The following is a 17,578-nucleotide window of genomic DNA, read 5'->3' as shown; positions in this document are numbered from 1 at the left end:
CGTTACACTCGGCACTCAGGAAACAACAAAAAAAAATATTGAAAAATACAATTCAGGAAAAAAAAGTATTTCCTGAAGCATCTTTATCTTGAAAAAAATAGTTTCGCCCACCTGAGAAAGACGTCATGTGCACATACCCTTAAGCAGGGGTTATAGTGTGATTTTTTTTTTTATAGCGCTACGGATTGATTTTAACTATTTAGCTACAGTTGCAGTCTAAAGCAATTGGATGGACTACAGCTGCCACTCAATAGTTAAAATCAATTACTAGCACTAGAAAAAAACTTGCAGCATAGCCCTGCCCTTAGCCTGGCAGAAAAACTGTGTTCATATTCATTGGTAATCTGCTCCCTTCGTGCTTCTATTAGACAGAGTGTGGTAGCTTCTGACTTACAGGGAGTGGAGGGCACTTGTATTAGGTGAGTAGCTTATGCTGTGCTTGTGTGTTTGCAATGAGGCAATGCAGAACTCCATGCCTGCTCGCTGGAACACTGCACCATGTTCTTCTATTAGAGACAACATGGTAACTTCTTAGGTAAAAGACTTGCTAGTAATCAGAGGCACATTTATTAGTAGCTTATACCGCGCATGTGGATCTACAATGCAGGAAGGGTGACCCTCTGCCTCCAAATTCATACAGGTGATGTGCTGTTCTATCACTGCAATATGACTGTAAAAGACTCTGGAACAACACTACCAGTTACCCCCTGAGGAAGCCATGTGTGTTGTAGCGACACATGATGTGGGATCATACAGACCTCCGCCACACTACATTCCCTAATCGTCTCTTCCTCACACACATTACCTATTATTACACATTATTGCCTGATTATGGATTTTATGGATTTTTTGTTTGTTATCTAAAAAATATAGCTACTTTTTGTTGCCCTATATAATTACTTTTTATGCTGTAGTTTCCTGGACAAGACAGAATTCAAAATTCAGCCCTGGCATTTGAAATCACACAGGCCAATGTTTACTCCTTCTGCTTTCCTAAGGCCTGTTTCACACGTCAGTGGCTCCGGTACGTGTGGTGACAGTTTCCTCACGTACCGGAGACACTGACACACATAGACACATTAAAATCAATATGTCTCTGCCAGTAGCGTAGCTACTGGGGGGGCAGAGGGGGCCGTCGCCCCGGGCCCTGTCACATGAAGAGGCCCACCGGGAGCCAGGGCCACTTCTGTGATGAGGCAGAACACAGCATACAAGCAGAGCAGTATAATGTCTGCTCCCGTCTGACGGAGACTCTGCACGCTGCTAGCACAGTGGCCGGCTGCAGAGTCTCCCCCCTGCAGTGAATGGTTTCGCCCGTCTGACCTGATGATGAAGCTTTTCCCCGGCTGCAGTTTTCTTCACTCTGTGCACGCTGGGATTGGCTCAGGCACGCTGGGTCCTAGTGCCCGCCTTGCATTACACTCACACTTCCTGGTCCTGCCTGCAGTGCAAACTTCATCAGTAAGTGGGGATGGAACTTATAGTTATTAGGTTTATTAAATTCAGGTATGTCACTGTGAGACCGTTGGGGTATTGTGGGCGCTGAAAGTGGGTGAGGGGGGACAGGACACTGGGGGGTAAATGTGACTATGTGAGACCATGGGGGTATTGTGGGGGAGGGGAGACAGGACACTGGAGGGTGAATGTAAGACCATTTGGGTGTTGTGAGGGGAGAAGGTGGGTGAGGGGAGAAGGTGGGTGAGGTGGGACAGGGCACTGAGGGGGTGGATGGAGCTGATGGGGGTATTGGATACTGAGGTGGGACGGCACTGAGGGGTGGATGTGAGATGATGGGGGTATTGGGGCTGAAGTGGGGGAGGGGAGACAGGGCACTGGGGGCTGAATATTATAATGTTTTGTTCTGATATTATATGTGCAGCGCCCCAGAGTCCTGGTCGTTGCAGTACTGTGGCTCCGCCACTATGGGGAGCCATGGTGCGTCCGATGGCACTGAAGGAGTTCATCTGATCAGGTATCACAGACACCAATACATTTCACAGCCGGGCCTCCGGGGGGAGCTAAGGGTTCTATTCATTAGGCCACTCCCCACCATAGTGGGTAAACTGGGGGTCAGGCAGGAAGTTAGGAGAGAAGGCTGACTGGATTGAACGAAGCAACACCTTGTGGCAGAAGGTGTTGTGGAGGAAGATACAGTAGGGTCTCTGTCAGGGGTGGGATCCTGGCAGAGGCTTGGCATTGGAAAGAACGTAACGGGTCCGCGCCAGCTCCGGGAAGCGGCGGGATTCAAGAAAGGACTAGAAGCGAGATAGATTGTGCTGAGTGAGAAACGAGATCAAGCAATAGGAGAATTCCAGTAGGGGTCGTGCTGTAAGACCGAAGCAACACCCTACTGAGGCGCACTACCGGTGGCCGGAACGCCGAGGGAGTATTATAACATTCAGCTTCAAGCAATACTCTAAACAGCGGCAGGACAGTCAGTTTAAGGCGGGCTGTCTAACACATATCACCTATGAAGTCTTGGGAGGCAATTGCGGGAGAGGGGCGTCTCTAGGGTCCCGGAAGAACTCCAGGCCTACCCGACAAACGGGTGCCGTTCTAACCGTAACATCAGGGAGGGACGGACGATTAGAAGAACATCATTTAATCGAGTTGTGAGGGAACTTAAGAAACAGACACAACAGTTGTGGGGTACTTTCCGTAAGCACAGCAGGGGAGGACTACAACACATAGCGCTAAGAAGGAAGGCACCGATTTCCACCTGTGAAGAGAACTCTGGAAGTGCCATTGGACCGGCCGGACTTGCGCAGCCTGGTGAACCGTATTCTGGACTGAGGACTCAGAGATCTCCAGTAAAGAGGTAAAGAGACTGCAACCTGGTGTCCTCGTTATTTACCGCGACCTGCACTCCACAACTGCACCGTTACAACACCACTTATTGCACCGGACGTCCCCCACTGACAGACAGGGCCACGGACCGGGTCTAGCCACCGTGACAACCCCAGGACTGAGACCTAGAGGCCCGGCTCCGGGTACCCTTCGGCCCTGCGGCGGTGTGGGGGCGCTCCATATGTGCTCCATCACATGTAATATTTGCTGTCTGGGGAGGCTGGAGATGGGGGGTAGGGGGCTTTTGATACGTACCACCTGGGTCTTTTATGAGTATTAGTATAAGGAGCCGGCATACAGTAACCAAGAGCTGCATCACATTTACAGCACCACTTCAGCATTATTTTTTAATTTCATTGCTGGAGCGGTGCTGAAAATCCACGTCCCCTACCCCCTGTCTGATACTCACCTTCTGGCGTTTTCATCTGTTTTTGTCTCCGCTCGGCTCCGTCTCCTGCAGTTTGTGGCCTGTCCGAGGCTCCAGTGTTTCATGGAGCAGCGCAGAGGTCACTAATCAGTGTGAGTCTGTGGGAGCCTTGTTCTGGCCTCCTTCTCACTCTCAGGCTATGTGCACACGGTGCAGATTGGCCGCTGCGGATCCGCAGCAGTTTTCCATCTGGTTTATAGTGCCATGTAAACCTATGGAAAACCAAATCCGCAGTGCCCATGGTGCGGAAAATACCGCGGGGAAACGATGCGTTTTATTTTCTGCAGCATGTCAATTTTGTGCGGATTCTGCAGCGTTTTACACCTGCTTCTGTATAGGATTCTGCAGGTAGTAAAACGCAGGTGAAATCTGCGCAAAAAACAAAGGAAATCCGCAGTAAATCCACACAAATCCGCAACAAGTGCACATAGCCTCATATTCTTACATTGAGCGCTTGTGACATAGCTTCTCACTTCTGGCCTGTCAGAAGCTGCGCTCACAAGTTTGACCAGTGGGACTGCAGCAGTGCCACAAAATAGTGAATACGCTGGAGGAGGAGTAAATGACCGGGGCATCCAAATCATTACAGAGAGCTGTGGGCCCATCACACTGTGTATAAGGAAGCTGCGGGTCCATCCTACTGTGTATATGGGAGCTGCGGGTCCATCATACTGTGTATACGGGAGCTGTGGGCCCATCATACTGTGTTTATGGGAGCTGTGGGCCCATCATACTGTGTATAAGGGAGCTGCGGGTCCATCATACTGTGTATAAGGGAGCTGCGGGCCCATCATACTGTGTATAAGGGAGCTGCGGGCCCATCATACTGTGTATAAGGGAGCTGCGGGCCCATCATACTGTGTATAAGGGAGCTGTGGGCCCATCACCCTGTGTATAAGGAAGCTGCGGACCCATCATACTGTGTATACGGGAGCCCTGGGCCCATCATACTGTGTATATGGAGCTGCGGGCCCATCATACTGTGCACACGGGAGCTGCGGGCCAATCATACTATGTATAAGGAAGTTGTGAGTCCATCATACTGTTTGTACGGGAGCTGCAGGCCCATCAGACAGTGTATAAGGGATCTGCGGGCCCATCATACTGTGTATACGGGAGCTGCGGGCCCATCATACTGTGTATAAGGGAGCTGTGGGCCCATCATACTGTGTATACGGGAGCTGCGGGCCCATCATACTGTGTATAAGGGAGCTGCGGGCCCATCACACTGTGTATAAGGGAGCTGTAAGCCCATCACACTGTGAATAAGGGAGCTGTAAGCCCATCACACTGTGTATAAGGGAGCTGCAGGCCCATCACACTGTATAAGGAAGCTGCGGGCTCATCATGCTGTGATAAGGGAGCTGCGGGCCCATCATACTGTGTATAAGGGAGCTGCAGGCCCATCACACTGTGTATAAGGAAGCTGTGGGCTCATCATACTGTGATAAGGGAGCTGCGAGTCCATCATACTGTGTATAAGGAAGCTGTGAGCCCATCATACTGTGTATAAAGGAGCTGTGGGCCCATCATACTGTGTATACAGGAGCTGTGGGCCCATCATACTGTGTATAAGGAAGCTGTGGGCCCATCATACTGTGTATAAGGAAGCTGTGGGCCCATCATACTGTGTACAGGGGAACTGTGGGGGACATCATACTGTTTGACGGGAGCTGCCGGCCCATCATACTGTGTATAGGAAACTGTGAAGGCATATTGTGCATATGGGAGCTGTTGGCCCATTACACTGTATATAGGGGAGTTCTGTCAGCATTATACTGTGTATAGGGGAGCATTGGGCTCATACTATCTATAGGGGAGCAGTGAGAACATCATACGGTGTATAGGGGAGTTCTAGAATCATCATACTGTGTATAGGGGATCTGTGGGGGCCTTAGACTGTGTATAGGGAAGCTTTAATCTCACCATACTGTGTATAATGGAGCAGTACATGGGGGAACTTAGGGGACATTATTAAATGTTAAGTGGGCACTTAAGCATTATTGTTATAGGGGCACTCAGAGTATTGTGACCATCAAAGTTGCATATGGTCACAATATGGCGGTAAAGTCAATGTTCGTCTTTGTATATAGATTTATTTTCAATAACAGTAGGGTCATATTCTGAGGTTCCCGTATATTCACAATTATAGTGCGCAACCGTAGCTGTAATCAGGGTTAGCTGGTTAGGGGCCCACTCAGATGTTTCGCCCCCCCTAAGTTGAAACCCTAGCTACGCCTCTGGTCTCTGCAGATGTCAGCGATTTTTCGCGGACCGTGTGTCCGTCTGCAAAACACAGAGACATGTCCACGTTTCTCCGGCAGCACGGTCTGCAAAACGTCCCGCACACGTGCACATGGAGAACAGTGTGCACTCTCCTCCATGTGCAAGTACCGCCGCAGGAGAAACAGCACTAGAGTTAAGCGTTGTCCCCTGCTTTTGGTGCTGACGCCGGCATTCATTCCTTCTCCCCAGCAGCGTTCCCTGGAGAGAAGAAATGAAAAATCAAGGTTTTTTTTTCCCATAGGGGTGGAGACGCATATTCATCCCTGTAATGAGCGGTACCACGTGACCGCTCACACAGGACAAGCTACCGGCGCAGAGAGGAGGCATCGCGGGAGCTGGGTGAGTATTTTAATGCAAACGGGCGGGCGCACAGGGGGTGGGAGGCGGGAGGTGACCCCAAACTTTATTTTTACAAAAAAAAAAAAAACCTTGATTTTTCATTCCTTCTCTCCAGCAAACGCTGCTGGGGAGAAGGAATGAATGTCGGCTTCAGCACCAAAAGCAGGGGACAGCGCTTAACTCTAGTGCTGTCTCCTGCACGGTCCGCATGGTCCTCAGTCGGCACACGGGCGGCACACGGCTGCCGCACGTGTGCCACACTGATGTGCCACGTGAGCACACGGACACACAGACACGGATAACTCCGGTACCGATTTCTCCGGTAGGCCGGAGACACACTGCTGCGAGATACGGCCGAGTCTCGCTGGTTAAAAGCAAGCTGTGGCACCTGCACTCCGGAGCGGAGCATGCAGCTGCATAGCAATACATGGAGCCGCACACTCTGCTCCGGAGTGCAGGTGCCACAGCTTGCTTTTAACCAGCGAGACTCGGCCGTATCTCGCAGCAGTGTGTCTCCGGCCGTACCGGAATTATCTGGACGTTTGAGACTGGCCTAAGATGGGATTTTCTATTAAATATACTGGCTGGAAGAAATCAAAATTTACTAAAGGAACAATATTACCAATAATAAGCTTAAAGGGAAGGTGCCATAAAAAAAAAAAAAATTTCCAGCGATTGAAAAAAAGAATTAATGTTTACATTTTCTTAAAAAATATTATCATTTGTTTTTAATTTAGTAAAATATGAAAAATAATTTTAAAAGGTTTGGCATTTCCACTTTTAAACACTAGGGGGAGCAGCTAATGAAATTTGACAAAAACCTAGTATACAACTAGCTCACATTACTGCACTGCAGTAATTATGGGCGGAGTCTGCTGACATGGGTGTGATGTCACTCCTCTCCTCCCCTTCTGGTGTTTGCTGAGGGATGAGAGGATTCAGGAACACAGTGAGCAGCCATTTTGTTGGTGACTGCAAAGTTATACTGACAAGTAGACGGTCACCGAGGATGGCAGGCAGCAAGGATTCTGGGAGATATATGGTGGAGGGAGCAGGGTGACAGCAGCACAGAGTATTTCAGGAGAGCAGTGTGCTGGTCTATGGAGGGCACCCTGTTTGGTGCGCAGAGCAGCCAGGGATTGTACATAGAGCGCTGTTTTTTATACACATGGATGGACAGTCTCCTCAGAAATCCAGGAAACATTTCTGCTGATTGATGGCCTGTTCTGATCCAGACTTTGCATGCAAAGACCCCATTCCCCTCCTCAGATCCTGTCCTGGCGATGTGTGAAAGCGAGGTGACAGGCGCAGTCCGGGGTGATGCTGGGAAGGAAATGTAGCCATATAGTAACGATAAACATGAGACCCTCTCTTCAGCTGCCTCACCAGCCCTCCCCTGACTGCACCTAACTGGAGGTCATGCTGCCCCCTCTATTACCCCAGACCCGCGTGCAGGTGCTCAGCCAGGACCACCCTAGATTGGGTCCCCTTTCTGCAGATAATACTTCCATAGTGTTCTCACATAATACCGCCATATAGATCACTCATAATACCGCCATATAGAGCACACAATACCGCCGTATAGAGCACACATAATACTGTCCTATAGTTCTCACATAATACCATCATATAGATCGCAAATAACGACGCCAGAGTGTTCTCACATAGTACCGCCATATAGAGCACACATAATACAGAGCACACAATACCGCAATATACTTCACACATAATACCGCCATATACTTCACACATAATACCGTCACATAGATCTCAAATAATACCACCAGTGTTCTCACATATCGCCATATAGATCACACATAATACCGCCATATACATCAAACATAATACCGCCATATACATCACATAGTACCGCCATATACTTCTCACATAACGACGCCATATAGATCTCACATAATACCGCCATATAGAGCACACATAATACTGCCATATAGAGCACACATAATGCCGCCATATAGAGCACACAATACCGCCATATAGAGCAAACCGCCATATAGAGCACACATAATACCGCCATATAGAGCACACATAATACAGAGCACACAATACCGCAATATACTTCACACATAATACCATCATATAGATCTCACATAATACCACCAGTGTTCTCACATATCGCCATATAGATAACACATAATACCGCCATATACATCACACATAATACCACCATATACATCACATAGTACCACCATATACTTCTCACATAGCGACGCCATATAGATCTCACATAATACCGCCATATAGATCACACATAACGGGGGAGAGGACTGCATAGGAGAGGATTAGATACACAGCTCAGTCAGTATCATACAGGATAGGATTAGATACAAGGCTCAGCACAGTATCACATAGGATAGGATTAGATACATGGCTCAGCAAACAGTATCACACAGGATAGGATTAGATACACGGCTCAGCAGTCAGTATCACACAGGATAGGATTAGATACACAGCTCAGCAGACAGTATCACACAGGAGAGGATTAGATACACAGCTCAGTCAGTATCACACAGGATAGGATTAGATACATGGCTCAGCAGTCAGTATCACACAGGATAGGATTAGATACACAGCTCAGCACAGTATCACACAGGATAGGATTAGATACATGGCTCAGCAGTCAGTATCACACAGGAGAGGATTAGGTATACAGCTCAGCAGACAGTATCACACAGGATAGGATTAGATGCACAGCTCAGCAGACAGTATCACACAGGATAGGATTAGATGCACGGCTCAGCAGACAGTATCACACAGGATAGGATTAGATACACAGCTCAGTCAGTATCACACAGGAGAGGATTAGATACACAGCTCAGCAGACAGTAACACACATGGGAGGAGATACACTGCTCAGAGTCAGCACCACAAGGGATAGGATTAGATTCCCTCTCCCCCTCCCCACTGATACTTACGGCTCCCTGCTGAGTCCTTTCTCCCTCCTTGGTCTCCTCCTCCTCCTCCTCCTATAGCTGCAGGGCTCCTGCCATTATCCTTGGAAGCTGGAGCTCACAGATGCAGTGTGAGCTCCAGGAAGGTGGCGCCGATCTCCTGCCTCTGCTGTGGTGTGGACGGCTCAGGGGGCGTGGCCAGACCAGAGAAGAGAGCAGCTTATAATGCTAGGTATAGAGTCGGGAGCCGACCGCAGATCTCTATGCCCAGGGCTGCCGTAATTGCAGAGTGTAAGTGTCATGCAACTTCACTTACACTCCTGCAAAGCAAAATGGCGGCGCCCAGTGGCTGAAAAAAAATTAATAATAAAAAAAATGTTAAAGTTAAAAAAAGGAAATTTGTATGAAAAATAATTGTTTATATAAACAATTATTTTTAATACAAAAAATAAAATGCGGCACCTTTCCTTTAACCCCTGTTATGGTTCTCAATGGCAAGAGAACATAGCCCAGCAAACATACGAACTAGCTCTTGGAAGGATGGAAACTAAACTGACCATGAACTAAACCTGCCGCACAACTAACAGTAGCCGGGTAGCGTAGCCTGCGTTTTATCCCTAGACGCCCAGCGCCGGCCGGAGGACTAACTAATCCTGGCAGAGGAAAATATAGTCCTGGCTCACCTCTAGAGAAATTTCCCCGAAAGGCAGACAGAGGCCCCCACAAATATTGGCGGTGATTTTAGATGAAATGACAAACGTAGTATGAAAATAGGTTTAGCAAAATTGAGGTCCGCTTACTAGATAGCAGGAAGACAGAAAGGGCACTTTCATGGTCAGCTGAAAACCCTATCAAAATACCATCCTGAAATTACTTTAAGACTCTAGTATTAACTCATAACATCAGAGTGGCAATTTCAGATCACAAGAGCTTTCCAGACACAGAAACGAAACTACAGCTGTGAACTGGAACAAAATGCAAAAACAAACAAGGACTAAGTCCAACTTAGCTGGGAGTTGTCTAGCAGCAGGAACATGCACAGAAAGGCTTCTGATTACAATGTTGACCGGCATGGAAGTGACAGAGGAGCAAGGCTAAATAGCGACTCCCACATCCTGATGGAAACAGGTGAACAGAGAGGATGATGCACACCAGTTAAATTCCACCAGTGGCCACCGGGGGAGCCCAAAATCCAATTTCACAACAGTACCCCCCCCTCAAGGAGGGGGCACCGAACCCTCACCAGAACCACCAGGGCGATCAGGATGAGCCCTATGAAAGGCACGGACCAAATCGGAGGCATGAACATCAGAGGCAGTCACCCAAGAATTATCCTCCTGACCGTATCCCTTCCATTTGACCAGATACTGGAGTTTCCGTCTGGAAACACGGGAGTCCAAGATTTTTTCCACAACGTACTCCAACTCGCCCTCAACCAACACCGGAGCAGGAGGCTCAACGGAAGGCACAACCGGTACCTCATACCTGCGCAATAATGACCGATGAAAAACATTATGAATAGAAAAAGATGCAGGGAGGTCCAAACGGAAGGACACAGGGTTAAGAATCTCCAATATCTTGTACGGGCCGATGAACCGAGGCTTAAACTTGGGAGAAGAAACCCTCATAGGGACAAAACGAGAAGACAACCACACCAAGTCCCCAACACAAAGCCGAGGACCAACCCGACGCCGGCGGTTGGCAAAAAGCTGAGTCTTCTCCTGGGACAACTTCAAATTGTCCACTACCTGCCCCCAAATCTGATGCAACCTCTCCACCACAGCATCCACTCCAGGACAATCCGAAGATTCCACCTGACCAGAAGAAAATCGAGGATGAAACCCCGAATTACAGAAAAAGGGAGACACCAAGGTGGCAGAACTGGCCCGATTATTGAGGGCAAACTCCGCTAAAGGCAAAAAAGCAACCCAATCATCCTGATCTGCAGACACAAAACACCTCAAATATGTCTCCAAGGTCTGATTCGTCCGCTCGGTCTGGCCATTAGTCTGAGGATGGAAAGCAGACGAGAAAGACAAATCTATGCCCATCCTAGCACAGAATGCTCGCCAAAATCTAGACACGAATTGGGTACCTCTGTCAGAAACGATATTCTCCGGAATACCATGCAAACGGACCACATTTTGAAAAAACAGAGGAACCAACTCGGAAGAAGAAGGCAACTTAGGCAGGGGAACCAAATGGACCATCTTAGAGAAACGATCACACACCACCCAGATGACAGACATCTTCTGAGAAACAGGAAGATCCGAAATAAAATCCATCGAGATGTGCGTCCAGGGCCTCTTCGGGATAGGCAAGGGCAACAACAATCCACTAGCCCGAGAACAACAAGGCTTGGCCCGAGCACAAACGTCACAAGACTGCACGAAGCCTCGCACATCTCGAGACAGGGAAGGCCACCAGAAGGACCTTGCCACCAAATCCCTGGTACCAAAAATTCCAGGATGACCTGCCAACGCAGAAGAATGAACCTCAGAAATGACTTTACTGGTCCAATCATCAGGAACAAACAGTCTACCAGGTGGGCAACGATCAGGTCTATCCGCCTGAAACTCCTGCAAGGCCCGCCGCAGGTCTGGAGAAACGGCAGACAATATCACTCCATCCTTAAGGATACCTGTAGGTTCAGAATTACCAGGGGAGTCAGGCTCAAAACTCCTAGAAAGGGCATCCGCCTTAACATTCTTAGAACCCGGCAGGTAGGACACCACAAAATTAAACCGAGAGAAAAACAACGACCAGCGCGCCTGTCTAGGATTCAGGCGTCTGGCGGACTCAAGATAAATTAGATTTTTGTGGTCAGTCAATACCACCACCTGATGTCTAGCCCCCTCAAGCCAATGACGCCACTCCTCAAAAGCCCACTTCATGGCCAAAAGCTCCCGATTCCCAACATCATAATTCCGCTCGGCGGGCGAAAATTTACGCGAGAAAAAAGCACAAGGTCTCATCACGGAGCAATCGGAACTTCTCTGCGACAAAACTGCCCCAGCTCCGATTTCAGAAGCGTCGGCCTCAACCTGAAAAGGAAGAGCAACATCAGGCTGACGCAACACAGGGGCGGAAGAAAAGCGGCGCTTAAGCTCCCGAAAGGCCTCCACAGCAGCAGGGGACCAATCATCAACATCAGCACCCTTCTTAGTCAAATCAGTCAATGGTTTAACAACATCAGAAAAACCAGCAATAAATCGACGATAAAAGTTAGCAAAGCCCAAAAATTTCTGAAGACTCTTAAGAGAAGAGGGTTGCGTCCAATCACAAATAGCCTGAACCTTGACAGGATCCATCTCGATGGAAGAGGGGGAAAAAATATATCCCAAAAAGGAAATCTTTTGAACCCCAAAAACGCACTTAGAACCCTTCACACACAAGGAATTAGACCGCAAAACCTGAAAAACCCTCCTGACCTGCTGGACATGAGAGTCCCAGTCATCCGAAAAAATCAAAATATCATCCAGATACACAATCATAAATTTATCCAAATAATCACGGAAAATGTCATGCATAAAGGACTGAAAGACTGAAGGGGCATTTGAAAGACCAAAAGGCATCACCAAATACTCAAAGTGGCCCTCGGGCGTATTAAATGCGGTTTTCCACTCATCCCCCTGCTTAATTCGCACCAAATTATACGCCCCACGAAGATCTATCTTAGAGAACCACTTGGCCCCCTTTATGCGAGCAAACAAATCAGTCAGCAGTGGCAACGGATATTGATATTTAACCGTGATTTTATTCAAAAGCCGATAATCAATGCACGGCCTCAAAGAGCCATCTTTCTTAGCCACAAAGAAAAAAACGGCTCCTAAGGGAGATGACGAAGGACGAATATGTCCCTTTTCCAAGGACTCCTTTATATATTCTCGCATAGCAGCATGTTCAGGCACAGACAGATTAAATAAACGACCCTTAGGGTATTTACTACCCGGAATCAAATCTATGGCACAATCGCACTCCCGGTGCGGAGGTAATGAACCAAGCTTAGGTTCTTCAAAAACGTCACGATATTCAGTCAAGAATTCAGGAATCTCAGAGGGAATAGATGATGAAATGGAAACCACAGGTACGTCCCCATGCGTCCCCTTACATCCCCAGCTTAACACAGACATAGCTTTCCAGTCAAGGACTGGGTTATGAGATTGCAGCCATGGCAATCCAAGCACCAACACATCATGTAGGTTATACAGCACAAGAAAGCGAATAATCTCCTGGTGATCCGGATTAATCCGCATAGTTACTTGTGTCCAGTATTGTGGTTTATTGCTAGCCAATGGGGTGGAGTCAATCCCCTTCAGGGGTATAGGAGTTTCAAGAGGCTCCAAATCATACCCACAGCGTTTGGCAAAGGACCAATCCATAAGACTCAAAGCGGCGCCAGAGTCGACATAGGCATCCGCGGTAATAGATGATAAAGAACAAATCAGGGTCACAGATAGAATAAACTTAGACTGTAAAGTGCCAATTGAAACAGACTTATCAAGCTTCTTAGTACGCTTAGAGCATGCTGATATAACATGAGTTGAATCACCGCAATAGAAGCACAACCCATTTTTTCGTCTAAAATTCTGCCGTTCACTTCTGGACAGAATTCTATCACATTGCATATTCTCTGGCGTCTTCTCAGTAGACACCGCCAAATGGTGCACAGGTTTGCGCTCCCGCAGACGCCTATCGATCTGGATAGCCATTGTCATGGACTCATTCAGACCCGCAGGCACAGGGAACCCCACCATAACATCCTTAATGGCAACAGAGAGACCCTCTCTGAAATTCGCCGCCAGGGCGCACTCATTCCACTGAGTAAGCACAGCCCATTTACGGAATTTCTGGCAGTATATTTCAGCTTCGTCTTGCCCCTGAGATAGGGACATCAAGGCCTTTTCCGCCTGAAGTTCTAACTGAGGTTCCTCATAAAGCAACCCCAAGGCCAGAAAAAACGCATCCACATTGAGCAACGCAGGATCCCCTGGAGCCAATGCAAAAGCCCAATCCTGAGGGTCGCCCCGGAGCAAAGAAATCACAATCCTGACCTGCTGAGCAGGATCTCCAGCAGAGCGAGATTTCAGGGACAAAAACAACTTGCAATTATTTTTGAAATTTTGAAAGCAAGATCTATTCCCCGAGAAAAATTCAGGCAAAGGAATTCTAGGTTCAGATATAGGAACATGAACAACAAAATCTTGTAAGTTTTGAACTTTCGTGGTGAGATTATTCAAACCTGCAGCTAAACTCTGAATATCCATTTTAAACAGGTGAACACAGAGCCATTCCAGGATTAGAAGGAGAGAGAGAGAGAAAGGCTGCAATATAGGCAGACTTGCAAGAGATTCAATTACAAGCACACTCAGAACTGAGAAAAAAAAAAAAAAAATCTTCAGCAGACTTCTCTTTTCTCTCCTTTCTCTGTCAATTAATTTAACCCTTTAGGCCGGTCAAACTGTTATGGTTCTCAATGGCAAGAGAACATAGCCCAGCAAACATACGAACTAGCTCTTGGAAGGATGGAAACTAAACTGACCATGAACTAAACCTGCCGCACAACTAACAGTAGCCGGGTAGCGTAGCCTGCGTTTTATCCCTAGACGCCCAGCGCCGGCCGGAGGACTAACTAATCCTGGCAGAGGAAAATATAGTCCTGGCTCACCTCTAGAGAAATTTCCCCGAAAGGCAGACAGAGGCCCCCACAAATATTGGCGGTGATTTTAGATGAAATGACAAACGTAGTATGAAAATAGGTTTAGCAAAATTGAGGTCCGCTTACTAGATAGCAGGAAGACAGAAAGGGCACTTTCATGGTCAGCTGAAAACCCTATCAAAATACCATCCTGAAATTACTTTAAGACTCTAGTATTAACTCATAACATCAGAGTGGCAATTTCAGATCACAAGAGCTTTCCAGACACAAACGAAACTACAGCTGTGAACTGGAACAAAATGCAAAAACAAACAAGGACTAAGTCCAACTTAGCTGGGAGTTGTCTGGCAGCAGGAACATGCACAGAAAGGCTTCTGATTACAATGTTGACCGGCATGGAAGTGACAGAGGAGCAAGGCTAAATAGCGACTCCCACATCCTGATGGAAACAGGTGAACAGAGAGGATGATGCACACCAGTTAAATTCCACCAGTGGCCACCGGGGGAGCCCAAAATCCAATTTCACAACAAACCCCTTAATGACCACCAATACGTCTTTTTACTGACCTGAGATATAAGAGACTAGCCTTCACATACAGGTGACAATCCAGCAGCTGTCAGCTGGACACTGTAGCTGACAACTTACTGCCTTACTGCACCAGCCCAGATCAGTGTTTGCACAATCCATATCTGTTTAACCCCTTAGATGCTGCTGTCAAAAGTGACTACATCATATAAATGGTTAACAGAGTCTAGGGTCTCCCTCTTTATCCCCATCGGCACCCTGAGATCATGATTGTGTGGTCCTGATGTTTGCCATGGCAATTCATGACCAAATAGCGGCCTTAGAATCTGCAGACTACAGTGGTATGTTCAGAAGTTAGCGACATTTTTTTTCATTACTGTCATGCCTATTTGTATTAATTCCTGAAAATCATCTGAAGGGTTAATAAAGTACCTGACAGCAGTTTTCAATATGTTTAGGGGTGCTGTTTTTAAAATGGTATCACTTTTGGGGTTTTTCCAGTAGCTAGGACCCTCAAAGTCACTTCATACCTGGATAGGTCCCAAAAAAAAATAAATTTTGTACATTTACTCGGAAAAAAAAAAAAATTACTGCTACATTTTTAAACCTCCTAAAATGCTAACTAAATAAAAGAACATTTTACAAATGATGCTGATGTAAAGCAGACATGTGGGAAATGTTACTTATTAATGTTTTTCTATAGTGTGACTATCCGGATTAACCCCTGAACCCCTTGTTTAGTGCGGGCTCCGACGATGAGCCTGCACCTTTTCCGGCACTTAACATGCACGTGCAGGAAGCGCGTCATTACCTCCTCCCATCAGCGCCCGTGTTACATGACCGTGGGTCACCGATGTGTTGGCATGAGAACCTGGGGTCAGCAGGAGAACCCTGTGGTTGTCATTGCTGGATCGCTATGCGTGCAGCCTGGTGGTCGGCACTCATAGCAAGTGAGCATTTCTGGTACATTGAGCAGTACTGCAGCCCTCCTCTATGCAGCAGAGGCGATCAGACAAGTGCAGCTTCTAGTATGTAAATAAAAAAACAAACAATAAAAGTACACATATTTGGTATCACCGTGTCTGTAGTCATCCCTCTCTATAAAGCTATCCCACTAGTTAACCCCTTCAGTGAACACCGTAGGAAAAAAATAAGTAAAAAAAACAGGCAAAATACAATGCTTTATCATCATACCGCCAAACAAAAAGTGCAATAAAACCCGATCTAAAAGACGGATGTAAATAAAAATGGTACCGCTGAAAACGTCATCTTGTTCCGCAAAACACAAGCCAGGACACAGCTCCATCAGCAGAAAAATAAAAAAAAGTTATAGCACTCAGAATAATGCGATGCAAAAATATTTTTTCTATAAAATAGTTTTTATTGTGTAAAAGCGCCAAAACATAAAAAAAATGTAACTGTGGTATCACTGTTCATCTTACTGACCAGAAGAATAAAGCTGCTTCATCAATTTTACCACATGTGGAATGGTACAAAAAGCAATTCCTGAATTGCTGGTTTTTGTTCATTCTGTCTCCCAAAAATCGGAATAGAAAGCGATCAAAAAATGTCATGTGCCCGAAAATGGTGTCAATAAAAACATCAGCTCGTCCTGCAAAAAACAAGCCCTCACATAATTCTGTTGGCCGATATATGAAAAAATTATAGCTCTCAAAATATGGTGATGCAAAAACTAGTTTTCGCAATAAAAAGCATATTTTGGTGTGTGACAGCAGCCAAACATAAAAGCCCGATATAAATCTGGTATCGCTGTAATATTACCGACCCGAAGAATAAAGTCACCTAATCACTTATACAGCACTAGGAACGGTGTAAAAAATAAATAAAACCAATTCTTCACATGCTGTTGTTTTGTTTTTTTAATTTTTCATTCTGCCTCCCAAAGATCCCAGTCAGCCTCAGTACACATTTATCCTGCGCTGAGCGCTTGCATCGGGATGTCTGTGTAAATCTGTAAAACAGGTGATTCAGACAGAACCCCCGGCGGAAGATTCCCTATAATGCGGCAGCTGGAGGCATTGTGAACGTCGTGTGACCTGTGATCCAGTGGTGTCCGTCTTTTTAGGATTGCATAAAAGTGCCGTCGGCCACAGTTCTGTGAACTTCTGAAAAGGACACCGCCGAACAGATGCCAGACGGAGTCCAGAGTAAATCTGCTGCCTCATTATAGTGAATGAATCCCTCGGGGGTTTCATCTGTCATGTCACTCAGAGATTTAGATGGAAACCCCAAAGTAAGTGGTGAGCGTAGAGCGCCGCATAAATCTGATCCCAAACGTTATGTAAAATGTTCCCAATAAAAGCTTCCACTATATCCACAATGAATGCAAATCCCCACTCAGGTCTGTCATCTGTTAACGAAAATATAGGGAGATTCCACGTTACTGGTAGCGCAAAGGCTCTGGAAAAACTAAATGGCTCCTCACCCGCCAAAAGAAATTCAGCAAATTCTGCTCTCCCAAATCCAAATGCCACCCTCCCTTCTGAGCCCAAGTGTGTCTAAACCATATATAGTGCATGTAGTGATGAGAGCCTCCTAATTTACAGGTGCATGTCTCCAGAAGC

General features: G+C 46.8%; 1 protein-coding gene across 3 annotated transcripts in view; it reads left to right on the top strand.

The window, feature by feature from the left end:
• Positions 1 to 311: 311 nt before the first annotated feature.
• Positions 312 to 17,578, top strand: part of SH3D19 (SH3 domain containing 19) — a 235,186-nt gene continuing 217,919 nt past the window's right edge. Inside the window, exon 1 of one of the 3 annotated variants that reach the window (XM_077279316.1) lies at positions 312 to 419. Coding sequence is in view for 1 of the 3 variants with exons in the window: in XM_077279313.1 (XP_077135428.1) it covers positions 589 to 640 (52 nt within the window). In the remaining 2 variants the exon portion in view is untranslated. Of the gene's footprint in view, positions 420 to 565; positions 641 to 17,578 lie in introns of those variants that run through there. The other 2 variants (XM_077279315.1, XM_077279313.1) reach the window with 2 other exon arrangements.

The sequence above is a fragment of the Ranitomeya variabilis genome, chromosome 1, assembly GCF_051348905.1.
Source record: "Ranitomeya variabilis isolate aRanVar5 chromosome 1, aRanVar5.hap1, whole genome shotgun sequence".
NCBI lineage: Eukaryota > Metazoa > Chordata > Amphibia > Anura > Dendrobatidae > Ranitomeya > Ranitomeya variabilis.
Note: the sequence above shows the minus strand (reverse complement) of the source record. Positions and strands in the feature narration are given on the sequence as shown.